The following is a 25,789-nucleotide window of genomic DNA, read 5'->3' on the forward strand; positions in this document are numbered from 1 at the left end:
TTCTTGAAGAACAGGTATGGACTAGAATTAGCAAGATTGGAAAATAGTTTTTTTTTTTTCCCCTGCTTTTCTCCAAGTAACACTCCTAGAATAAATGCCCAAAAAGTGTGGGGGAAGGCAGAACTGTTAATGTTACATCCACCGTTCCAGTGTATCTTTCAAAGTGCTTTTTCTTGTCATCTTCCAGGCATATAGCAGTGTTTCCATGCAAGTTGAAAATACTCCCTCAGTTCATTTTCAATTCTCGTGACCCAATAGTGATGGGTGTCGTGGTGGAGGCCGGCCAGGTGAAGCAGGGGACTCCCATGTGTGTACCTAGCAAAAATGTAAGTAAGGGCTCTTCCCACTGCATGTTTGATCCAGCTGGTAGTTCCTGGGATGCTGCACCATAGAGTGCTTGCATGCATTTCCTCAGTGCACAGATTGCTGGTGGGAGATGAGGGTCAGACTTGCAGACCGAGTCTTTCTTCTGGTGCTCAGATATCTCACTGCTTTCTGCCAGAAGAGTTGAGCCCTGGAGCAGGGCACAGGAGGTGTGGCTGGAGGGCACCTGCTGGTTTTGTGCTCTGCTACTGAGTAATGGGCAAAATTGTCCTACCTGGTAGCTAAAAAAGGGGACAACCAACTCCTGAGATTTTAAGGGCCAACCAGCTGATGCACCAGATGAGGTATTGGTGTCCCTGCCCTTTGTGGGATGGAGCGCTTGCTGTGCTGTGCGTTTTGCTTGCCTGTGCTGAGGCGGCAGCTCTGCCAGTGCTGCGCTTCCTGCAAGTCTGTGCCTACAGAGAGGAGTTTAGAGAAGGGTTTGTGCACAGAGGTTTGGTGGATGTGTTACAGCTGCTTCATTGTATTACAGTTTGTTGAAATTGGAATAGTTACAAGTATTGAAATAAACCACAAACCAGTGGATGTTGCAAAGAAAGGCCAAGAAGTTTGTGTTAAAATAGAACCTATTCCTGGGGAATCACCTAAAATGTATGGACGACATTTTGAAGCAACAGATATCCTCGTCAGCAAGGTAAGAGCAGTCTGCGTTTGTGGAGAGGGCTTAGGACAGAGTGGCAGCTTGCTTCAAGTGGAAATGTAGCATGAAGCATCAGAAACAGGGGAGGAGCCTTCTGTCACAGACTGACAAGCACTTGGGAGGGTGTGTGTGTGCATCGTGCGGCCCAAGTCTCTGGAGCTGTGGTTTGAGGTCTGTAGTGGTGCCTCTGCAGAGGCCTAAAGGAAGGAGGTGCTGTGGCTGCAAAGACTTTGCAGCTCAGAGCACCTGAGAGGGCAAAATGCCACACTCACTATTTGCCAACTGTTTGTACAGAGCTCAGCAGTCCTCCAGGGCACCACAGCCTGTGCTTGAAATGGCACAACAAATAGCGATCCTCCAGTTGCTCTGACTGTGTGGCACTGGGCTTGAATGAGATGATCCTTTGCTCCATCTTTTGCTGTTGGAAGTAAAGCCAGAGCTCTCCACCTTCCCAACTGCTTTAGCCACTATGTCATAGGACACCTCCTGCCACACATGTGCCAGGGGTGTATGCCCACCAATGAAGGGCAAGTAGGGCCTGGGAGAGGGACAGGCTGGGATTGCTGGTCCTGTAGGCCCTGGTGGAAGCAGGAGACCTCTCCAGTTCTTGCCTTGCAGCATAAGGTTTGGGATGGTCTGTCCAGCTGCAGTCCCTCCAGACAAGGGACATGGTGTGAGGAGAAATGAAGGGAAACAAAGTGTGTCATTCAGCTAATCAGTAGCAAATGGGGGCTTTGAACGAGTGTACCTGGTGTGCAGACTGTCTTTTCTTCAGAATAACTGTTTCCAGTGTGCTGAAAGCTGCTGTTAATTCCTCCGTGTTTCTGACAGGTTTGTCTTGTGTGTTTCAGATCAGCCGTCAGTCCATCGATGCTCTGAAGGACTGGTTCAGGGATGAGATGCAGAAGTCTGACTGGCAGCTTATAGTAGAACTGAAGAAAGTGTTTGAAATCATCTAGATAATTTCTACAGCAATGGGGAGGCAGGAATAAATGCACTCTTCCTGTTACTAAAAAAATTACCAACAAAGTCCTATATGGAAGACAGTGTTGGATATATGTTTGGGAGGAAAATATGTGGATAAAATGTTTTCCATGAGAAACCAAGAAATTTACACTGGTTTGACAGTGGTCAATTTACATGTTCCCATGGTTCCAATGTGCCTGTTCACCTCTCCTATTACCCTTCCTAATACTGGCTGCTGTTTTAAAGTTTGCCCTTCCCTCTCTTACACCTTCCTTCCACCCTTTCTCCCTCCTTCTCTCCAAAATAAAAGAAATTGAATTTTTATTACAGAACTAAAGCTCTTTCACTTTTATACTGATGAGAGCAGTACTGCAGTATCTGATTAACCAAGCTTCTGCAGACTTTGTGATTCTCAGAACATTTTTGATGTAAGAAATACTTCTTTATTTATGCATACCTCTTTCCTTGACTTTCTTTTCCAACATTCTTCTGCTTTGTGCCTATAGAGTTTTTTAAAATAGAAAATTAGGCAATTGGGTATCTCTGTTTGCTTTGTGTGAAACAATGTTGTAAAGCATAGCTGCCCACCTTTTTCTGCTTGTACAGTTCATGGAAGTCAACCTGTAATCATTATAATGCAGAGCCACAAATAAAGGAGATGGACATAGCAGCCCATTTGTTTTACAGTTTGCTTCAGTAATCAAAATTTCTCTTCTTGGGCTGTGGCAAACGTGCAAAGGCCAGGCAGGGGTCCTCTTGCCTCTCTGTGCTTGGCAGAAGGGTGGAGGCTGTTCCAGCAAAGGCGTTGCCTCCTCAGAATGCACTTCCTGTGTGCTCAAGGTGGTGATGTCAGTGTTCCCGAGGCACAGGAGTGCAAGCCAGGCGTTTAGCACGGCACAACTCCCGGAGGAGCTCAGAGCTGCCATCTCCTCTCCAGCTGCTGCTCAGGGGTGTGAGCACCTGCCAACAGCTGCCAGCCCGGAGCCGTGACTTTGGCTGCTGCATCACAGCTGTGGAGTCACCTGACAGCGTGGGTCTGAACTAGTCCAGCGCAGATGTTTGTGATGACCTGGAGTCACTGTAATCCCAGCATTTTCCTAACCCCCCTGCCTCCCTGCCTGGAATGACAGTTTGAGGTATTCTTGCTGAGGCTGTCTCTGGGTAACTTGCAGCTCATGTTGATGGGAGCAAAACAAACACTCTTCAAAAGCACAAGCTGAAACAAAAGCAAGGATTGTTTATGCAGCTGAGATTTTTAGCATTTAAGATACTTACAAGAGTTTAACGCTCAACATGCAGTTTGATCAGATTTCTTCTGTCACTTGGATTATTTTTTGTGTTGGAAAAATCTGAATGTTATGATTGAGATTATGTGGACTCCATTGCAAAGGAACATTTAGTAACTTTCCTCCTTTGCAAACGGAATTGAACTTTCTGGATTTTTTTTTTTTTTGGTTAGACTTTAAACTTGCCATTACAAAGGACCTTTTCACTATGGTTGGTGTGTGGTGCAACTTCCCATCAGTGGGTGAACACAATGATCAGAGGGAGGAGACTGCATTTAATTGTTAAAATTTTATTTTGCAAACTATGCAATCATGAAAACTACACTAATAAAAAGTTCTTAAGAACATAGATGTCTAAGAGTGTGGTCAACATATTCTTCTTTGTTCCCTCAAATCCCCAAGGGTGTTCTTTGCACAGATAAAGTCTTTGGGAAACAGATAACGCTCCTTTGGCAGGCTCCTGCTGTGGAACTTAAAATAGCCTGACAGTTAATTAATGCTGAGTTCTTTTAAAGATGCCAATTTTAAACTGTCTGAGCACCAGTTCCAAAACTAGGGCTGTACCTGAAACCTGACTGGTAAAATACCTGCTTGAGTTTCAGCAATACCTGCCTTGATGTGAGCAGTTGATGTGCTGGTTTTTCTAAACCAAGGCAAAGGTAAAAAGCAGCTTCCAAAGCAGGAACTGAAGGGGGTCCAAAAGACTCGACCTGGAAACTAATGGAAACTTAAGAGATGTTGGTTCAGACAATGTCCATCTCTCTAGACATGATGGTATCGATGACTGGATGCAGGGAAATGAGCACCATCAGGTGATCATTCACATGGATCAGACTCAGCCTGCTCAAGGTCCGTGCTCTCTGCCCTCCTTGTGCTGTGGGAGAAGCTCTGCTCCCACTGGCACCACTGGGGCCTGCCTTTGAGCATTGCTCTGTGCCTCTCGTACCAGGGCCCAGCACAGGGCTCAGCACTGCAGCTGCTCTCAGTGCAGAGCAGAGCAATCGAGCTCCTGCCTTGACTCCTGGGGATGTTCCTCCTGCAGCCTGGCAGCTGCCTGTGCTGTGCCGAGCAAGCCCCGGCCTTACTGCAGAGCTGGCCCCTCCCTCCGTGGGAGCAGAGCCTGGCACCTCTGTGCTGAACCTCACGAGGTTCCCAGCACCTGCGGGGTCCCTGGAAGCAGGAGCCCCTGCCCTCTCAGCCCACCCTGAGACATCAGAAACGTTCTGAGGCTGCACCACCCAGGTCCTTTACAAAGGTGATGAATAGGACTGGACCTGGTACTGGCTCTGGGTGCCACTTGGGCCTGGCCTCTAACAGGACTTTGTACCACTGACCACCACGCCCAGGGCCTGCCTGCCCAGTTTGCAGTAAACTTCTCTCTCTCCAGCCTGTACTTCATCAGCTTCTCCCTGAGGATGGTACAGGAGATTTAAGGAAAAGCTGTACTGATATCATGGGAAGTGACATCTCCTTGCCCTTTCCTCATCCATCACCTGGCTGTAGAGGTTGGTACCTCTCCCAGTGTTTGGTAGGAGGAAGCCAAGGTCACAACCTAAAGCTAAAACCCTGCTGCCACTGCTGTAAGCTGTGCTGCAGACAGGGAGGTACCACACAGCTTTCTCTGCCCCAGCTGTACTGGCAGCTGCAGCTGCTCTGAGTGCAGCAGCTCCTGCCCTGTGCTAGGCAAGGTGCTTCCATTTAAATTACATTCCTGCTCTCAATTCTACGCCCAGCATTATGTGGGATACTTCTCACCTCCCCCTATAATTTCTTCAGAAGAGGTTTTTCTTACCAACTTGGTTTTTGTCAAGTGTTCTTCATTCTCTCCAGATCCCTGAACAGCCTTGTTGAGCGTCTTGGGCCAAGTACAACTGTGTGAGGCTGGTACACACCTGTGAAAAGCAGACTTGCCCGAAACATAAGCTCAGCCCCCAGGCAGGGACACAGTGATGGGATGGTTTATTTTGTCTCAGCCACTCCCTAGAACCTGTTTTGTTATGCCGCATGAAGGAAATGCATGCCACAGGCTGGGGAGAATGGTGGTGTTTTACACGTGTCTCTATCTTGAATAAGGGGCAATGTAGAGGATGGATGCACGCTTGACCAATGCTCCGTATTGGCTACTCCCTCCTCCTTTACGGTGCTGCTTTTTGGGGTAACTTGCCTTCCTCCAGAAGCACGTGAGACGTAACAGGACACCCAAGGTCAGACAGCACCCAGGCTTCAGCTGACATCCTGTGTGTGCTTCAGGAGTGGCTGGGCCACCCTGGCTTGAATCTCTGAAGGATGAAACTGAAAATGAACTAATATTCTTCCCTCAGCTTAAAATATGTAATAACGTTAGTGGAGAAGAAACAAAAAGTGGCCGGGTGCCTGTACAGCAGCCTCCTCCCTGTGTTGAGGCAGTGCACTGTGTAAAACTTTGTGAAATGAATCAAAGCTGCAGCTTTAGTAAAAGGGGTTCACTATATTCAAACTGAAGCATCACAAAATAGAATCAGTACGAAAATATACATACAGTTCTTTATTAAACAACTGTAAACACTTCACTGTAAAAATCCATAAAACTTTATAAACAAACATTTTGTAAATAGATTCTATACTACAATAAAAGAATTTTAACACAATTATTTACATGCAATACTGACAAATTTGGCACTTTCTGAAAAGAAATGTACAAAACACTTTGTTGTTTAAAAAGAAATTTGAAATTATAAAAACTCAGGGCATTACTATCATGCACTTTGCAAATACCTCACAAGCACTTATGGCACAGCTAGCAGAGAGCTCCAGGCTCTCATCAAGCTCTTTACTACAAGTTCAGATAACTTTTAATGTGCTTCCGTAAGTTTGTTGTAAAACTACCTGAACATTGTCAAGAATGAAGTCAAATGCCATATTCCAAACCGATTCCACAGATGACTGCATTAACCTGAAGAGGAAAAGGAAGAAGAGGCTGAAAATTACCATTACAGAACCAGTCCTTTTTACAATAATTTTTGGTCTTCACACTGGAAAACAAGATCGCAACAGTTCCCCACAAATGGAATTTTGATTCAGTCCTAGTAAAGCCCTCCCTCTCTACTTAAACACACCGAGCCTTACTTAACAGCACAAATTCCTGGTGTGAGCAGTGTCACAGCAGCTTGTGAATGCTGGCATCTGGTAGTGCTGTGAGTGTGTGAATTAAGTAGTGGGTGACCTTCCACCAACTGCCTACTGAAGACAAGAAATGGCAAGCTTCTGAATCCTGATCTTTACTTCCTCATCCCAAGACAATATTTCTCTATTTCTAACAAATGCCAAGTGCAATCAATACATTTAAATAATAGGGTTTGGGGCATTATATTATTTTTTATGTTCATTTTTTATTTTTTATATTTATTGCTACAAACAAAATCCACAGAGAACTGTGAGTTCTCCCTATGATGCGAGTTACTCTCATGATCAGCAGCTACAAGAAGCGAATGAAGGAACTGCCCAAGGAAAACAAAGCAGCTCTGCACTCAGTCTGCCTTCTAGATCCCTGTAGTGCAGGAGAGCAGAGGGTTCCTACACTCAGAGCTTTGGAGGGTATAGCATCATGGGTGAGCGTGAGCCCTTTGGAGAGACACATTGCCATCAGTGCCGATCCAACATGCAGGGACCAGGAATGGGATATTCTGACAATTCTGAATTTATAAAGAATTTACTATACAGATTTAATGAAAAAGTTCATTGCACAGTGTATTTGGCATTTTCCAAGGCCTAAAGATATCCCATAATACAAAAGCCCAGTGAACTTCCTACACTTCTGTAGTCTTTTTGGTGTTGACTCATTTTGTGAAACATATTTTGCAGATCTAAAACCTAGAAAACTGAGCCCCATGGTTAAGCTTTAGGTAGTAATCAAGTCATAAATGAATTAAAACCTCATAAACTCATGGGAAGAGAAATAGGAGCACAATTACAAAGTAACAGGAATGCATTTAAAGGCTGGAGGTGAGACAGAATCTGGATACAGCAAGAGAATGAAATCTGTTCTAGAGATACCATGAAAAAAAATGAACAAAAACACGATGAAAAAAAGGGACAATGCTGATGAAAACTACAATCTTTGTCTAGAAATTGTTGCCCAGAGGGGCTGTGGATTCCCCATCCCTGGAAGTGTTCAAGGCCAGGCTGGATGGAGCTCTGAGCAACCTGGTCTAGTGGAAGAAGTCCCTGCCCATGACAGGGGTCTTGGGCCTAGGTGATCCTTAGGCTCCCTTTCAATCCAAAGCATTCTGTGATTCTATGAATTACTACAAAATATTACTCTTAATTTTTCACAAATTACCTATTTTAATGTTCCAACTCCTTCCCTCAACCCCAGTTTTCAAACTTAAAACCATTCATCAGTGGAATGTCTAATGGGTTAATGGACTCACAATGCAGCATCTAGTGTATAAATTCTAACAGAAATAGTCTGAAGTTCACAAATACGAGCAATTAAGTTACCTTTTCATGTACTTAACAACCAGATCTAACTTTTCTAAGTCTTTTTCTTCTATTAGATCAGTACAGTATTTCACAACCTGTAGAATGTCTTCTTCCATAGGATCTGTAATTAAAAAAAAATTAAAAATTAGATATTTTCTCTAAGTATACTTAGAATATAATCACAGAATAATGGGAATACAATAGAAAAAAATTCTGCAGTGTCAGCATATTAGGGGCCCACCTGACAATTTCTGTATTCTCACACATCTTCCCAACATCAGAAGCTTTGCCCATAACTGGACTGCAGGGTCCTGACATGCCTGTCTTGTAGACATATTTTTTTTCAGTAAGAACAACTGACAGCAAAGCTAACAGTAACCAAAGGGAAAAGAGACTGGGATTTAAAATGCAATGGCTGTTTTGAAACTCTTAGGAGAATAATAATGTCTAGGGCAGGAAGCTCAAATTTCCCAAGGTTTTAAGGAGTTGCTATTTGTTTGAACTAATTCAAATCACAATTTAGCAAGAATGTCACAGTTGTGCAGCTTTTTTTATCTGGGGTTCTTCCCAGCATTTATTTTGACAATACTCCAAACACTGCACTCCTTTGCCGCTAAGAAGAGATCTACACACAAGAAAATGAATTCCCTTTCAAGAACTTTCATCTTAGTGGTTGCAATATGTTGGAAAAATACAGTAAACCTCAGACACAAGTAACATTGAGGCACAGGACAATGGCCAGGCTTGAAGAGAGATCATTTTACTTTTCATGATGTTAAGCGAGACAGGGGAGCTGGCAAAGCCACAGAGTAACAACTGGTAGAAAGAATCAAGTTCTTCCAAGACTGCCAAGGCAGTAAGATTTCAAGAGTACTGTGAAAAATAAGCAGCAAAAAGAAGAGGGAAGGAGAAAGGAAGTACAAAAAGCCTACTCTAAGCAGTTTTCTTTGTGATGCACTGCAAGGTCAGCCAGTGCGACATCCCGCACCTGAGATTGTCGTGATCCACTCTTTCAACAGCGTCTTCACATCGTTGAATTCCACAGCTCCAGCGAGGTTTGGGGCTTGTGGCCTGAACGAGCCTGGCTGCTGCTCCGTCTGCAGAGCTGATGGGCCTGCAGAATCTGAAGTTGATGGAACTGCTTCTGCCTGTTCCAAACATGGAAGTGGATAATGCTCAGTCTGACAAATATGGGAGCACCATATACATACAGAGGTAAATGTCAGTGAAGAATCCAGTAAAGAAAAAAAGCAACCGGAACTCTGTCTAAAGAAGCAGACACAGCTTTACCAAAAGCTGTTTGTGTTAAAAGTACCTGAGCAGCTGTTCCTTCTTGTTTCAAGAAGCCATCTATTAGCTTCTGTGGGCTTCCAGATGTAGCTGGCATGTTTTTTGCAGGACTACCAATAAGTTTGTTTTTTAAAGGACTCTTAATCTTTTTCACAGGACTGACTGGATTTTTTTTCCGTATTTTTTTCTTATTTTTCATAGTTGTATGCTTCAGGTGTAGCAAAGGATTTTTTGACACTGAAAAACACAGGAATAGTCAGTGGTCGATACATTTAAAATTTAATACTTTTCCATTGAAAGGGGGACTCTGTATCTCCCACAAAAATCTAATAATCACTTGAGAAAACACAGCCTAGATAAAGCAACTTGAATACACACACCATTTCAAATTGAAAAGGACTTTCAGTGTACGCAGAGGACACTCAGCTGTTCATAGGCTTTTTCATGTGAGCATTTCAGTACTTGAATGCTCACATTAAGCAGCTGGTGAAATCTGAATCTACTGGACAAACTGCCTCACCTCATTCAGAGCACTGTGTTATCCCCCCAGTGTTATCAGCAAAGCCAGCAGTATAAAGCCTCCACAATGCTTTTATCACAGTTTATGAAGGAAATCTCTCTCTCATTCCATCATTCTCACATATCTGCATTAGTCCACTGGCGATGAAATCAGGGTGTGATTATAATTACAATGCAGTGTTTAACTGGCAATCAAGCCAATAACGTTTACAACTTATTTTTATGACAAAGCATGTTCACAGGGAATTAGTCTTATTTCTTTCTATTGATTATAAAAAGGAGACCTGGATGATCATCTCAGAGTAAACCCAGCTGACTATCAGACAGTCAGTGAGATGCAGTATATCTTTCTCTAGCTGCCCCAAAACCCTGCCAGTGCTACAGGTTTCAGGGAACCATGAGAATTCTCCCTGAAAAGAGTTTAACTAACTTAAGAAAGTGCACTGCTTTAAATCACAAGACACATCAAGTTTGGATTCAATTTGACAAGCATATGGATGTGGGTGAGTTTAGTGCCACAAATTGAATTAATTACCCATTTGTGTAAAGCTGGGCACCTGTTTGCAAACTGAAACCACAGCTGGTGGTAACTGACTGTTAAAAATAAATACAGAAATTCAGTTGAACACAGCATCTTCAGAGAAGCTTTGGTTATATTTTCCAGTTTGTTACTTAGGGTTGCATAGCTGTTTGGATAGCAAACAACTCCTATACCAGAAGACAACTGCACAACTACATATTCTCACCTAAAGTGTTAGCAGGCTGCTGCTCTGATTGCTTCTGCCTTTGATCATATGCATCTTTCAGCTCTGCTTGCAACTCAGCAGGCAGTGCAGAAAAAACCTCAGGGTCCACCTGGAGAGTAACAACAGATTCATCTGATTATTTTAGCAGTTAGCAGCACCGTTTGCTTCCTTCTAGGTCATTCATATGAGAAAGGTATTTACATTTTATGCCAAGCAAAAATAAAGGAGATATAACTGAAATACTGTAAAACACACTGTACATTTTCTTTGTATATTTTAGTTTGTAAAACCAACAAACTGTACATTTAATATTACTCTATTTATTAAAATTACTATTATGAGCATATAATGCACTAACCATCTTTACCCACCTACTGATACCCAGTACAGCTGGTTAAGAGCAGGATGAAGCCTAACCCAGAGAGCACTCCCTTCAAATTTCAAAACACAAACATTGTGACTGCCAGAATTTTGTTCCTCTTTTTCTTTTGATACTTCTAATTCCTGCAAGCTGCTGTATAACTCAGAATATTCTTGGAAATGGTCTCAGTTCTTTAAGGACAGGAATAGCCAAGTCCAGCTATGTCATATTTTGAACTAGCACAAAAGGGTTTAATCTCCCACAGTTGACCACCACTTGCTTGACTGAGAAAAGCATAGTCCCTAGCAACTGTCCCAGGGACTTGGATTCTAGTCAGGAAATAATTTGATGCCAATTGCCAGACACACTTATATGGACAAAATAAAATTTCTTGTATTATCAGTTATTTTTTCTCATTGCATGTCTGAAGTAGCACATCAGTTACAGACTCATCTTGTATTTGGAGTTTCCCATTACAACTAAACAGTGTTTTTAGCTCATAATCTTCAAAATCTAATTCAAAGCAAACCTGTAGTTTAGTGGATTAAATCTGCCATTGGGAGAGTGCCCTTCATTTCACTGGAGATGAGCAGAAACAACAAAAAATTGGTCAAAATGACAATTACTATTCTAAGAGTACAATGCAATTTCTATCATCATCTGAGATACTGTATATATTAATGTCAATCTGGAAAGGTATTAAAATGTATCTCTTATTTTCAATAAAGATTTCTTTTTTTTTAAAACCAAAACATGTATACTATGACAGGGAGGTACAGTGTGCTAATCACACACATGATGTCTAAATAATACAGATCATAAACATGAATGTGCTCTTACGGTTTAGAATTCACCAATTTAGCATAAGTTTGTTCCTTTTTCAGAACTCCATGAGTCAACATGAATTTTTCACCACAGAATATGCACTAATTGAAGAAGGAAAGAGGAACAGCTCTGGCCTCAATTACCATATAGATTGTGCAGAACAAAGCACTATAGTGGAATGCAGCCAATTACATCACAGCTGTAAGTTATCTTTTTAAATAAAAATTTTACTTTGTAAAACATTTTTAAAAAGTTTAGTGCTCTCTGGTAAAGATTCAAGAGTCAAGGATTTGGAATGCTCTGCATTGATACTGTTTTTTGTGTACACCACTTAATTTATGCAGAAACAATGCAATACATGAACTGGAAGCATTTTTGTTATTCCCCTATCACTGCTCACTCAGAGTGTAACATAGAAAAATTCAATTAGAGGAGCCATCAGTTGAATTCACATGAATTCTCCAATATAACTGGAGTTTCAGGTAACTGATTGTACAATGTCCTAACATTGTCATATAGGTATCTGAAAGCTTTCACATTATGGAGAACCTTGGTTTTATAGTCATGGATGACCTCAGCACACAGCTATCTGTATTTCTGATGTGCTTACATCAGTTTCCTTAGGAGGAATCTGAACCACTTGAAGACACTGAAAGGATTAAATGAAAACCTGCCACTATCAAGTAACACCATTATTATAAATTTCACCTGTTTCTACGCATCTGTAATCTTTATTTTTTGCATCATGCTTCTGCAGGATCCAGGCTACAGAGATATAAGGCTATTCTAAATTTTAAGATTACTTCAGCAACTGCTGGAAAGGAATGCAACCTATCTGGATCCCTTTCATAGGAGAAATTTACCCAACAAAGGAAACTTTTCACATGTTTTCTAATGAATAAATCAGTATCAGCCAATTAGCTTTGCATCTGATCATAAAAACACAGCTCAGACAAAAGGAATGAAGAGCTGCAAAACAAACCTTATTAAGCTATAAAAAGATGGCAGGGCATAATCTACCTCTGATGTAGATGAAGTTCTCATTTTGGAGTGGTTGGCAGTATTTCTATACCCAAAACCTATGACTACTCATTTCACTGCTTCATGGACCACAAAGTAGATTTAAATGTTTGTATGCAGTCATAGCATATACACTACCACAAAGACTTCAAGAGAAGAAATGTGTCAAACTATTTAGAGTAAGATGATATTTTTGAATTGAATTAATGTTTGATTTTAACACAGAAAAAATTCCTCCTGTATTAATGAACTGGGTTTAGCATTTTTTTTTTCCACCACCAAGCCTACAGGAAGCTTTTTAACCATACTATATTAAACTTGGACCTAACTCAGAAAGTGAAAATTCTAAGTATTAGTCCTCTTTTTGCCAATAAAGCAAGCTGAAAGGCTTTCACAAAAAAATGTTGAATATGAGCACAAGGCGCTCTCAAATAGATAGTATAAATATCCTTGACAAATAAATAGAAAGTACTCAATTCTTCTTGAACTACATCTTCAAACAAAGAGGCTGCTCTACTAAGCTGCATTTTTGGATCAAGTAACCAGGTCACAAAATACATTAGTAGATAGAGACAGAAAAAACAGTGCAAAAAACCTAGGTCCTTTAAAGAAAACTTCAAAAAGTAACGCTGTTTTAAAAAATGACAATCAATTCTTGACTACCTAATTATTAGACAGATAAAGCATAAACAAACTAAAATAATTTTTATAGAAAGCCATATGCAGTTACCATTTACTCTGAAAAACAGTACTGAGTGGCAAGCCAAGTGTGGAGGGGTGTACTTCAGAGCACAGCATAATTTAACACACATCGTGCTTATGGACAGATGTAACTACAAAATTCAAAACAGCTGGGGCAGAGAGAACTCAGACATTATTTGCACACAAATCCATAGAGAAAACCAAACTTCGCAGTTCAAGAATAAAAACTGACACAACCGTTTCTGAACCAATAAACTTGAATCAAAGTGAGGAAATGTTAGTAAAAGTATAGACTACACATTTTTTTTTAAATAACAATTATGCATTAACTATTTAGTGGAATTTCTACATTATTTTCCCTGGAAAATAGCAATATCATCCACTAGAAACAGCAACAGAGCTCTATAAATGTGATTAAGTGGAATTACTTCATTTGAGAATAGCAAAGGTGCAATGAAACAGAAAAATAAAAACACTGCTCCATTTTAAATGCAGTGCAAGACAGTGTATCTCTGGGTAACCCAATCTTTGATTTTTAATTTTTTTTTCTTTTAATTTTTACACTACATTTCCCAGCAACTTCTTTGACTGAAGAGCAGACTAACATTAGAAGCATCCTTACTGTTCCCTGCTACGCTTTCATGTTCCTATTTTGACAAACATCTTTGTTCTTTTCTCATCCTGGACATGCTATATATTTAAAAAACTATGGAGATATGCACAAGCTTTAGCTGTAACTACCCTTCTCTCAGGAATGGGATACAAACAAACACATCTACAGAGAAGCTAGCAGAGGTTGGCTTTACCCCATCAGAACACACACTTAACCAGAGTCTCCTGTGACTTAGCTAGGCTGATTTTAGGACTGCTTCAGACTTATGGTTCAGTGTAACTCGGCTGCAATAGAGAAAAAAAGTGATTTACAGACTGGATTGCAAAGAAGACCATATATGAGGGGGTTTTACATTAAACAACAGCAAAAACATAGGCAGACTGATTACTATAATCTTCAATAAATATTACCAAACTACGTTTCTGACAGATAATGTAACATTTAAAAACAGACTTTTAAAAGACATTAAAGGACCATGAATGATTGATTGTGGGAAGTCATAGGTTCCAGTTAATGCTGTCTCAAGAAAGAGCTTCTAACTTCCTATAGATGAAAAGTAATTGTTTATTGATACCATACAAACATCCTACCTGTGAGAAAGCTGGCAAGGCTATTACATTGATTCCCATATTGGTATTTGGTTCTTGGAGCTCTGGTATTTGTAAAAGCACTGTTCCAACTGGTTGTGACAGAAGTGCAGGGTTACATCCATTTATTGGCTCTTTTTTGCTCTCCCCGTAACTCTCTCCTTGCTGAATGGTGCAGAGTTGCTCTACTTGTTCTCGGAGATCAGGTGGCAGAGCTTCTAGCACAGACTTATCTAGCTACAAGTACATAAAAGCCTTTAGATTTTTCTAAGGAATAAGTAACAACTATTTTAGTCAGAACATTAATTATACAGTTCCTGAATTTTACAAAATCTGCTACATATTACCCTGTGTAAGCAAACATCCTTAGGAACCTGAGAGTTACACTCCGCAGCAGTAAAATATCATTTAAAATTAAGCAGCTCAGTAAATATGAAGGCTCAGTTTTATCTTTTTACGACAATCAGTCTTTTTACCAAAAAACACAGATAGGTTTTCCTCTATAGCTACCTAATGATAAAGTAACCTGAATTCTGAGTTCAAATTATGCAGGCAACAGGTTGATATGAATGCTAAATTGGTGTCCAGCACAAAGCTGTAAAGCAATTAATTTTTTTATACAGTTCTAGGTGCAACATTGTGAACTAAAACCCTACTGTCTATATTCAGATGATGAATTAATGCAGGTTTGTTTTAGAAATCCTTTGTGTTCTATTGTAACAAATTGCTGTTACTATTACTACTATTTTACTTTACTGACATTATATATGTTTGCATACTGTCAGATTTGCCAGAGTTGGATGATGAAATAAGCTTTTACTTACTATCAATTATTCACTTGAAACAACTGAGATAACCCCTCAGTGTCCAGAAGCTGCTGTGTATACAATGACAGCTCCACAAGTGACTGAATGGATACAACTGACAATCATCATTTTTCTCACAAGTAAAATTTAAATAAAACTATGTAGAGAAATGCCAAAGTTTGCCTCTAAGTTCTGCTGAGTAAGACTTCAGAGCTATGTTAGAATAGTTTATCTTTTACCTTTGAGAAGAAAATTTGGAGCTTATGACCACATTCTGGATTTACAGAGAACCTCAAATATCTATGAAAATCTACTTGTCTTGGTAACTGAGAGGTTTTGATGAAAGCTGTCTGTATTGTTAATCACTTCAGTTACTCTTCCATATTCTGTTTGTATTCACTCATTCCAAATTTGCTGCATATGTAAATCTATAATAATTTCCTGGAAATCCCCAGTGTAAAATATCCATGATTGCTGTTACTTTCCTAGTACAGCATATAAACAGCAGTGTAGCAGTAAGTCTCACCACTCCTTCCCAGCCCTGAATTTTTTATTACATTCCATATTATAATATGATTAAAAGCAGACAGAAAGATATTGTGCCATAAGGCCAGCAAAGTAGGAACTCTGCTGAATGGCTACTGCATTTTTCACTTGTTTATACATATTCCTCCTATGGCAGCATCAGCAGCAGCTTCGCACTGTTCAGTCAAGTTACTTTTAGATCCTGAGCTGGCTTGGATATTGCATTATAGGAACACGTTTCCTGCCAAAAGCATGATTTGCTTCTTAAAATGGATAAATACTTGAGAAAGCTGTTTAAAAAACATCAGAAATGCTTTTACAGATTGAAATATCAGACATTTAAATGATATTTTTACAGAAGAGCAAGTAAATCTGCTTATACCTAAAATACCTGCAGAAGTCTGTGCAGCTGTTTCATAGCAGACACTTCTAACAACATCTACTTGAACAGCATGTGGAGTGGGAATAATTAAGGCTGTCCCTTTGTTGAAACACAGCTAAAAAAATCCCCAAAACCCACAGAAATATTTTACTTAAATAAAGATTGTTCTCCTCCCATCTAAATAGTGGTATCCTCTACAAATGTTAAGTGTGCATCCTAACTTCAACATTATTTATTTTATTAAGGCAAAATATTTTTCATCAATAAATTACTTACTGTGCTCTATATTTTACTAGAACTCTTCTTATTTAAGAGCTCCTTTTGGGTCTGTCCAAATAAGACAGACAATCCCAAGTTATTACAATATCCTGCAGATGTTTAATACTCTCAGGTTTACCTGTGAAGCAGATGGAACCTCAATACTCAAATTGAGCCTGGATTTTACACTGACAGGAGAATGCACACCATTCCACTTGACAGCAGACTCGGTGTTGTTGGCATTAGAATTGAGACCAGGTGTGACACTGGTACCACGAGATGGAAGGAAGGTGCATGTTCTTGAATTAGAAGATATTTCAAGGTCCATAGCAGCCACAAATACTATACATATGGAAAGAAAATACAGAGTGATCATTTAATAGTTAAAAATACTCTGAAGATTCAAGACACAGGAAAAGGTATTTTCTAGCCTTATTTGAAGAGTTTACACAATAAATAGCACCATCATAATACCTTTTATTTCAAATTATACTCTGTTACTATTAACTAAAACAACTAAACAAAAAAAAAACACCAACTGGACTAATCCTATATAAAGTTTTACTAGTAGCATTTTCATTTGCAGCAGCAAACCCCACTCTCAGAAATTCTATGTTGCATATTTTACACTGATATAATACTGAATAAGTATTACAAAAGGTGATCTATGTTAGGGTCCTTCAGAACTGATCACACATGCTAAGTACAAAGCTTACTGACCTTCCTTAGGTTCTTCTTCTGAGTGCTTTTTTGCTTTCTGAACATGAAAAAGATCAACAACTGAATGTGATCCACCAGGTAAATGTCCAGATTGTACTGTTGAGAGAGCTGAAGTTGTTTTACTGATGGGAACTAGCTGCTGTACCTGTATTCCGACCTAAATCCAAAACATAAATGCATTCATTTAATGAAGTCTGAAATAAATAAAATTATTTTAAATTATGTAATTATATCATAATAACATTGCCTTATTTGGAATTGCCTGCCTGTTGTGGGTGTGGGTAGAACAAATAAAAATATATCGAAATACACATGAACAGCCACTAAAAACATCCCAAACAAATCCCAGGATTACCCACCATAATCCAACAACTAAGAAATTACAAAGGTACTACCATCTTAACTTCCCTGATATAAAATTGCTGTCAACAGGATCATTAAGCAATGTGTTTTTTATGAAATTTCTTAAGACACTAACAAATACAGCAATACTGACAAAATGTGGTTAGTATTAAATCTGGCTACCCAGCAATGCTTCTCCCCAGAGACAATCTATACTAAATCCACCACTACAAATGAGAAAAATACTATTGTTTCACTTGTAAACACTGTTTCTGCAAAGTCTCACTGGATGAAAGTATTTTGGTAGAAACAGTCTTTTTTAGATGAGGTGTTCCTCATTTTTCCTGACATCCTAGTTTTTCATTTAACTTTTAAATACCCAGTCAGCAGGGGTTCAAAACATGTCTAATTAAGAACTCAGTGGTGCACTGTATGAGTTTATTGCCAATCCTCCATAATTTAAAGAAAGGAAACCTGACACTTAGAAAAAGCTGTATATGGGACCCAGAAAGCATGAAGGTGCTACTGCATATATTTCTGCCAGGATTTCTTCTATAATTACATAGTAAGGACTTTGTTTATTAACACCTTCTTAGTTGCAAATAATGGGATAAGATATTTAAAGTAAATATTTCCTCAACTCCAAGCCAGGGAGCTAACTTTGCAAGGCAACATTGTGAACCAAAACCCTACTTCTATATCCAGATGATGAATTAATGCTGGTTTGTTTTAGAAATCCTCTGTGTTCTACTGTAACTTTAACAAATTGGTGTCAAAATAGCACCATCATGGGGTCACACTGCTATGACAAAACCACTGAGATGAGCAGAGTTCTCAGATAAGCCATGAATCAAAAGAGCCAGAAAACCACCTTCAAACAAAGGCCAAAACATGGGCTGGTAACTTCTCTTGCTCTAAAACTTGCAGTCTACAACAAAAGCTTCGTTTTTGATTGACATTACAAATTGTTTAATCTTAGTTTACATTAGTTACACAATTAATGTATGGCAAAGGTTTACAGAAAATTCTAAGACAAAATTTACACATGCTGATAGAACTATAGAAGATACAGTCTTACTTCATCATCTCAGGATGTTTTAAGTTGTGTATTAATTTATACCACAAAAAAAGTTATTTTTTTACATTTATTGTTTTGTAACCACGTTTTTCAAAGGTTACAAAACACAATATAACTGCATATACTAATTTACATAAGCTTTGTATTATCTACACTTTTGCTTAAGTTTGGTTATCATCTACCATAAGGAATAGAAAATCCACAAAAGACAATGAAATAGGTTGATAAAGAGAATGAATTTCAGTTTTCCCATGAACTCACCCCTCGCATATCAGATATATTCAGTTTCATTGTGTGAAACATGTTCAGAGTTTCCTTCCCGATTACTTTTGCACTGTCTGTTGCATGGTCTAGAGTCACAGTCCTAAAAAGAATAAACAAGCATGGTTAAAAAGGAAACTGTCACAAATCCTGAAGACAAAAATTCTGTATTTGTTCTAGAGAGGACCTGAAAGACAGATCATAATTTCTTGGCATATAGAAACTGAACACTTTTTATTTGTTCTGTGGTTTCTTTTTAAAGGTAGTGAAAACTAAGCATGATCTACAGAAAAAGTAAGAAAAGCAGAATATTTACTAACTGAACATTCTCAGTGTGCAGTCCACACATTAAAAGGTCAAATTTAGTATATATAAATATATATATACATGCAATCTACTGAAGCCAGACAAAAAGTTTCACAAGAAGTTTACACTTTGTACAAAAACACACTCCTGCATTTTTGTCTTTCATTCAAGATTGGTTCACAGAAAGTTTGGTCAGTATTATTTCAGTTGTCAATTGTCTACAGCAAGAGTTTCAAAAGGAACTCAGAGGGGAAGCAGATGTAGGTGTGTGCATGTGGATTACAAGCAACAAGGAATTCAAATTAATGTAAAGTAGCTTTAAACAACATTCCAAATTATCTTAAGCTGTGGGCAATTTTTTGCAACAAGTCTCACAAAACAATCTTGCTGTGAGTTTTACAGATTACCACTTGAGAGTATGGCAGGGCAGCAGGAGTGCTTGGATAGCTCTGGATTCTCTAATGTCTAATCTTTGACAAAATTTCAAGTGGCTCATCAAATGCACATGAGTGATGTAAAGTTTCTCACTGAATAACTGATGCAATTTTAGCTCTGATTGAGTGGGCTTTATCAACAAAATTAAGTTTGGTGTTTTGACAGGGTGCCATTCTGACAACTTACTAAACACTTTGATGGTGTTACTCTGCTTCTGAATCTGTCAGAAACCACCATGAACATCCAAGTGCTCTTTGGAAAGGTCTAGTTCTGCCAATATGAAAACAACCCTCAGACTGTGAACCACATGAAGATCTCCTTAAGCTTTACATGTTAATATTTTTAAGAAAATGGGGATCAGTATCACTAAAGGTACACAACATTTCAGAAAAATATTTCAAAAAGGTTTGTGCTGAACTATCATAACTGGATTTCAGAGATGCAGTAAAAATACCATTTAATCTCAAAAACTGAGTTTGATTTCAAGCATGTCGAAAAGTCTGAATCCTTTGTAGTACTATGGTTATCATCCTAGGGGATCTTGACCTGTAGGATGAGAAAGCATAGCAAGCCATTCACCTGTGAGGTAAAGGGGCAAGAAATGAGTCCTGAGCTATAGCTAGAGAAAATCTTAAACTGAAGAGAGAAACTGGTCACTTGAAGGAACACCACATTGAGATTCTAATCCATTTGCTTGGATTCAGCTTCTGGACTTTACCCTTCCACTGCTATAAAGCTTTTTACTGGGCTGAATACAAATGCTCTAACAAAGAACTAGAACACCTACAGTATAACCTGGATTGACAAGGTCACTGGAAGCCAGAAGCAGAAACAGAGACAACACCAAACAAAATCCTAGCATCTGAACTGCTTTAGTGATGTGTGAGCAATTTTTCACTCCTGGGTGCCCCCCTGACCTTACTGAAGACTTCATGAATTAGGGAAGTTTCAGGACATGTGTACATAAGTATGCCTGACCACAGAAAAGGGGTCCAAAGCACTCATCTGTTCAGGAAAAAGCACTCTGACAATAGTTAAAATAAAGGTGGACTAAAGCTCTATCTCAATACTAAGATGTGTTCTTAGGCTGCTAAGAATAAATCTTCAGCTCAAAGAATTCAGGATAGCCAGAAGACAAAAGGGATTTTCTTCTTGGTATATATACCAATTCTAAAAAGTGATGAGCTTCTCATAGTGAAACATGAATTTTGTTGTTTCAGCCTTTATTAGAGCTGAATTCTATGTATCACAAGCATGACAGGCTCTATGCATGCAAGTCTTACTACTTAACTCTAACCCATTGAAACAATTCCTGGGCATGTGGATGGTGCTATGCAGGGCCAGCACCTGGATTTGATAATCCCTGTGAGATCCTTCCAACTCAGCATATTCTGTGATCTGTGAACTCCACCACCTCTTCTGTCACCAGCAACACCCACCAAATGACCTCCAGTTCAGGAGGGATTAGTCTGTTACAACCACCTGAGACAGAAGGAAAAGTAGAAAGACCTATTGTCTGTCAAAAGCCAGGATCATCCTGTACTGAAGAACAACTGCTTTGATAAACAAGTGTATGCCTGAAGAATATATGTGTATGTAGGTTCCATGACAATCTTGTACGAAACAGCATATGATACTCTATGCCTAGATTATATCCCTGTGTTTTTAGTATGCAAGTACATAAATAATAATCAGATTTAAAAAATATTTAGTCAACATCATCCAGTTTCTCAATAAGGAACAAAGAAATACCAAGCACTTTGAAATTTCTGTCTTGTCTTCCTATAAAGTTTAGATCCTGCAGAAGTGTGTTCACACCTAGTACTTACCTGGCAATATTATCACAGATTCCATGACCTCCGTATTTTGCAGGCTCTACTGGTGCTCCAGCCTTTCTGACCATAATTTTAAGGGTCAATCGCTTACCCTTCATACCAGCAGCTTCAAGTCTACGCTGGATTTCTTCTGAGAGGCTCAGAAGGAAAGCTTCTGCTTCCTTAGGCTGAAGGGGAAAACCAACATGTTTAGATAATTGCTAGTTTTCAAATACTGAAAGTAAATCATTAAGGGTTAATACAATCCAGGTTGTGTAAACTGAAAAGAGCAAGCTGACTCGTAAGCAATTGTCTCATTTAACTTCAAGTGGTTTGCTTTCACTGTAGGTCACTTAATTTAGGCAAGATGGCAGATTCCTGTCCTAATGCTGAAAGAAGTCTTTAAAAAATGTATTTAGAAACTCCAGCACAGAATTGCAAGTCTAAACAGAAATCTAGAAGATGAAGAGCATAGGTCTTAAAATCTTTTTCACCATGAGGAAAGTTCAGCAGTGGAACATGTTGCTCAAGGAAGTTTGCAGTCTTCGTTCCTGGAGATTTCCAATGCCAGACTGGATAAAGTGCTGAGCAACTGGTCTGATTTATTAGCTTCCCCTACTTTGAGTAAAGGTCTGGACTACACAACACCATAAGATCTCTTCAAACTCCTTTTTTCCCCTATCATTTCTATAAATACTCAAGATCTCAAAAAACTGCTGAGTTACTTTTTAAATACAATTTTGATAATAATGCTCCCCCCAAACAAAAAGTATTTGTAAAAAAATCTAATAAAAATGCTGTATGGGAGCAGCCGGTGATAGTTTCAGGCACTGGCATCTTCAAATAATCAGCATTTAAATGAAAGAGAATGCTAGGTGCTGACAAACCTACTGCAGTTCTCTTTTTCTGTACCAGACTTGTGTAACAAATGCAGAATAGCCAGTTAATTTTGTGCAAGCTCCTTTTCAGCCCAATACTTTTGCAGTATCTCCTCTCTTGTTTGGTCTCCTACGTCTTCATTTTCCTCATTTCTATTTCATGGCTAAGATGGTGCACTAACAGATCAAAGTGTAAGTGAAAATAATCAGAATATGAGAAGATTTTTCTACAGGTGAAAGAAGTCACTGCAAAAAAGAAGCAAGTTTAATTTACCTGTGTAAACCTTATTCCATAGTTGATTTCTGCTGAAACAGATTTTCTTTCTTTTTCTGTACGAACAGGTCGGTCATCCAAACCACGACAAAATCTATAGAGCATTTGTCCTGTTTTTGGACCAAATTCTTTTTGTAGTTTTGACATTGAAGCACACTGCAGATCTCCACAGGTTTTAATTCCCAAAGAAGCCAGCTTAGATTCCATTGTCCTGCCAACTCCTAACAACAAAGCAATTAGTTCTGTTAACCTTATACAATTCAAAGCCAGTTAGGTTCTGATTACATAAAATTTTTATTTTTAAACCTGTATTAAGTCATATCAAATTAACAAACAAATATATATAAAATAAATTCTGCTCCATAAAACAGTTTGAATGAAAACTTTTGCTGTCATCATCAATGTATCTTTAATCTGCTTCACATATTTAGTTTAAGATGTCACACTACAGAATGTTTGTTTATTTCTGGGTAAAATATGAATGAATCCTGCTTGGAAATTGTCTGCCTGTTATGATCATATCATTCTGAATCCAAACAACTCAGTCCAAAACGAGTGTCCAACAAGTAATATGTTTTCCCCTCATGTGCAAGTGATCTAATCTAAATGAAAACCACCAAATATTTTGACCATTGTTGCACTGCTTCCTAGGCAGAAAAATAATATTTCAGGTAGAAGTAATAGCATACCTGTATCACTTGTGCTTTGAATTACCAAGCACTGGAAATTGTAGGTATCCATGGCAACAGCACATATGTAAGTGTGATAAACTGAAGTATATTTCTGGGTTTTGGAGAGGTGGCCTGTTACTTCCAGAAAATATTAATCCTATGAGCTCACACTACCAAAGTCAGCAAAAATTGGAAATCTTAGGTAATCAGATTCTATTCTTGATAATCTGTTTCTCTGTTGAGAGGGTATTATTAACACAAATACTAAAATGCTTTTGCTATGAACATCAAAGCGAATTCTGAAAACTTTAAAATGTTAAAGTCAAAACACAGTACTATATGAGTAATACTCTGGAGGAAAAATATCTCCTGTAAGTTATGCCAAAGAGAAATTACAGCACAGCTGTGCTGTAAATAGTGTTTGGCCACTGAGGGTTACATAACAAGAATTTCTGGCAAACCTGCACCTGTCTATGGATGCTATTTCTGCCACTCTTCTATTTCAGTGTCTACGGCTGCCTGTATTTTACTGTCCCTCCCTCTTTTTTTATCTTCAACAGACAGATACTATTTTTTAATATCTAACACTAAATATATGTGTATACATGCAGACTGAGGTCAGTTGATCACTGAAAGCACAAATGAGTGCTTACTCAGCACTTCTTGCACCATGCCTGTGTCACGGTACACTGTCTATGTGTACTAAATAACAATATAGAGTTACATGCCAGGAAATACTTTATGTTAGAAACCTTTTACTATTCTATTAATATTTAAATATTTAATATCAATATGTCTTCATACAGGTGGATGCCATATGTCTTTACTGTCTGTCACATTTTGGATCATAAACAGGGAATAACAGCAGCCAATCCTGTTTGATCTAGAATGCAAATTTGTAGCTGAAGTTGGTTTAATAGGAGGCAAAATACCCTCTAAAAGATAGGAATACCTGGAAGACTGGTAACAAGTTGCCCTCTGATAAAATCATCCACTTCTTCAGGTTTCAAGTGATACTGTCCATCTGGTTTTGCTTTACGAGTTGCCATTCTGGCCAGCAGAATATTGGAACCTGTAAAAACAACAAATTAAAGCATGTCTGTGGTAACTTCTGTCAATTCTCAAGTAGAATGCCATAGTTTAACATTCAAAGAAAAAATGCAGAAAGTACAGTCAAATTCTTTAACTTTTACCAAGAATTTAATGAAATCTATTCATCTATATTTGCAATGTCTCCTTCAAATTACCAGCCAGCACTTATTTGCCTTAACAGCAGTTAAACTGTAGTGCTAACTGCAATTGCAAAGTTAATAAGGGAAGAATTCTCCTTGGAGTCATGAATTTCAGCTTGTCTCGCAAGTGGATTTCACACACTTATATACACTCAGTACAGGTATGTACAGATACTCAACTCTAGTACTAATTAGGAACAAAAAGAAAGGAGAAAGGAACCAGCCAAGACGAAACAAATCAAGGAAGTATTTTCAGATGTGTGATTTAGTATACAATTCGTACTACAAATCACACAAATCTTTGCCCTCAATACCTTCTAATAACTATGCAAAATCATGTCAGCCTATAAACTCTTAATGCTATCTCCGTTAAGGAACACAATCTGTGTTTCTTTTTCTATTTACTGGAAACAATTTACTGGAAGAATTTCATAAAAATGAATGTAAGAATGGAATTTTAGCATAGTGTTCAGATAAAGGAGAAGTGATAGCAGGACAGGCTGTTGACTTAAGAGTTGGACTTGATGATCCTTGCTAGTCCCTTCCAATTCAGAAGAATATCCTGTGATCTCTGATATGGAAATTTTATACATTTTTGCTTAAAACCTTCCAGTTATGAAAATTTTATTGCATTTTTAGTCACACTAATTTAATGTAAATTATAACATATTCCAAAAACACACTAAGGAGTTTTAGCAAACTCAGCTTTGATACATGGACAAAAGCAGTCAATGCTTGTAAACAGAAATGCAGTTACTTACCCATCCCAACAGAAGCTGTGCATTTAGTTTGGTCTTTGATTTCAGTGCGGATAGCATTTGCAAATTCATCAGGAGTCAGTCTGGTCTCTGTAAGGATTTCAGTGATATCTACTAGTGCTTCATCACAACTGACTGCTTCGATGTTATGAGTATAGCTATCAACACAAAGTAAAGGAGGTGAAACACCAGCAACAGCTCACCATCTGTTAAAACAAATACGTAGCAAATAAAGTCTTCCTTTTGTGGTGGCACTGCCTATTTTGTATTACACATCACTTAGATATTAAAAGTGCTAAAACAGCAAATTACAGTAATATTACTAATGTAAGACTAATTTCAACATGCATTTTGATTTTAAAGGAACAGCTAGAGAAGAAGTTGAATACTTGTTTTTCACTGAAAATAACAAATTTCCAGTTTTATTTCAAGTGCATTTTAAACCAGAAAGTAGTTTCTAATAGATGTTACTCTGATAACCTGTTCTTAAATTACTCAAAAAACATCTCTTGGAAGGATCTCCCTTCTAAGCAAGGATCTGCTTCTCACAGTAAAAAACTTAACAGTGATTCATTTGGAAGTAAGATGTAGACTGTTTACAGCATTTGGCTTCAGGATAAAAGAATGCCCAGAAGCATGGTGCTCAAAG

The 25,789-nt window shown here is 38.6% G+C and overlaps 2 protein-coding genes across 7 annotated transcripts in view; one reads left to right on the forward strand and one right to left on the reverse strand.

Annotated features, from left to right (window-relative positions):
- The window catches only part of EIF5B (eukaryotic translation initiation factor 5B), a 34,489-nt gene extending 30,864 nt beyond the window's left edge, over positions 1-3,625 (forward strand). The window contains exons 22-24 of the mRNA XM_030278414.4: positions 188-326; positions 857-1,018; positions 1,876-3,625. Coding sequence (XP_030134274.4) covers positions 188-326; positions 857-1,018; positions 1,876-1,983 — 409 coding nt within the window. The 3' untranslated portion in view covers positions 1,984-3,625. The remainder of the gene's footprint in view (positions 1-187; positions 327-856; positions 1,019-1,875) is intronic.
- A 2,162-nt stretch (positions 3,626-5,787) lies between these two features.
- Positions 5,788-25,789, reverse strand: part of REV1 (REV1 DNA directed polymerase) — a 55,479-nt gene continuing 35,477 nt past the window's right edge. For all 6 annotated transcript variants that reach the window (XM_072932556.1, XM_030278432.4, XM_030278425.4 and 3 more), the window contains 13 exons: positions 25,144-25,298; positions 24,103-24,222; positions 22,480-22,700; positions 21,343-21,515; positions 18,773-18,875; positions 17,092-17,248; positions 16,511-16,713; positions 14,404-14,637; positions 10,293-10,401; positions 9,053-9,264; positions 8,726-8,885; positions 7,756-7,858; positions 5,788-6,208 (listed from right to left, as the gene is read on the reverse strand). In XM_072932556.1, the coding sequence (XP_072788657.1) occupies positions 6,097-6,208; positions 7,756-7,858; positions 8,726-8,885; positions 9,053-9,264; positions 10,293-10,401; positions 14,404-14,637; positions 16,511-16,713; positions 17,092-17,248; positions 18,773-18,875; positions 21,343-21,515; positions 22,480-22,700; positions 24,103-24,222; positions 25,144-25,298 (2,062 nt within the window). In that variant the 3' untranslated portion in view covers positions 5,788-6,096. The remainder of the gene's footprint in view (positions 6,209-7,755; positions 7,859-8,725; positions 8,886-9,052; positions 9,265-10,292; positions 10,402-14,403; positions 14,638-16,510; positions 16,714-17,091; positions 17,249-18,772; positions 18,876-21,342; positions 21,516-22,479; positions 22,701-24,102; positions 24,223-25,143; positions 25,299-25,789) is intronic.

This window comes from Taeniopygia guttata, chromosome 1, assembly GCF_048771995.1.
Source record: "Taeniopygia guttata chromosome 1, bTaeGut7.mat, whole genome shotgun sequence".
NCBI lineage: Eukaryota > Metazoa > Chordata > Aves > Passeriformes > Estrildidae > Taeniopygia > Taeniopygia guttata.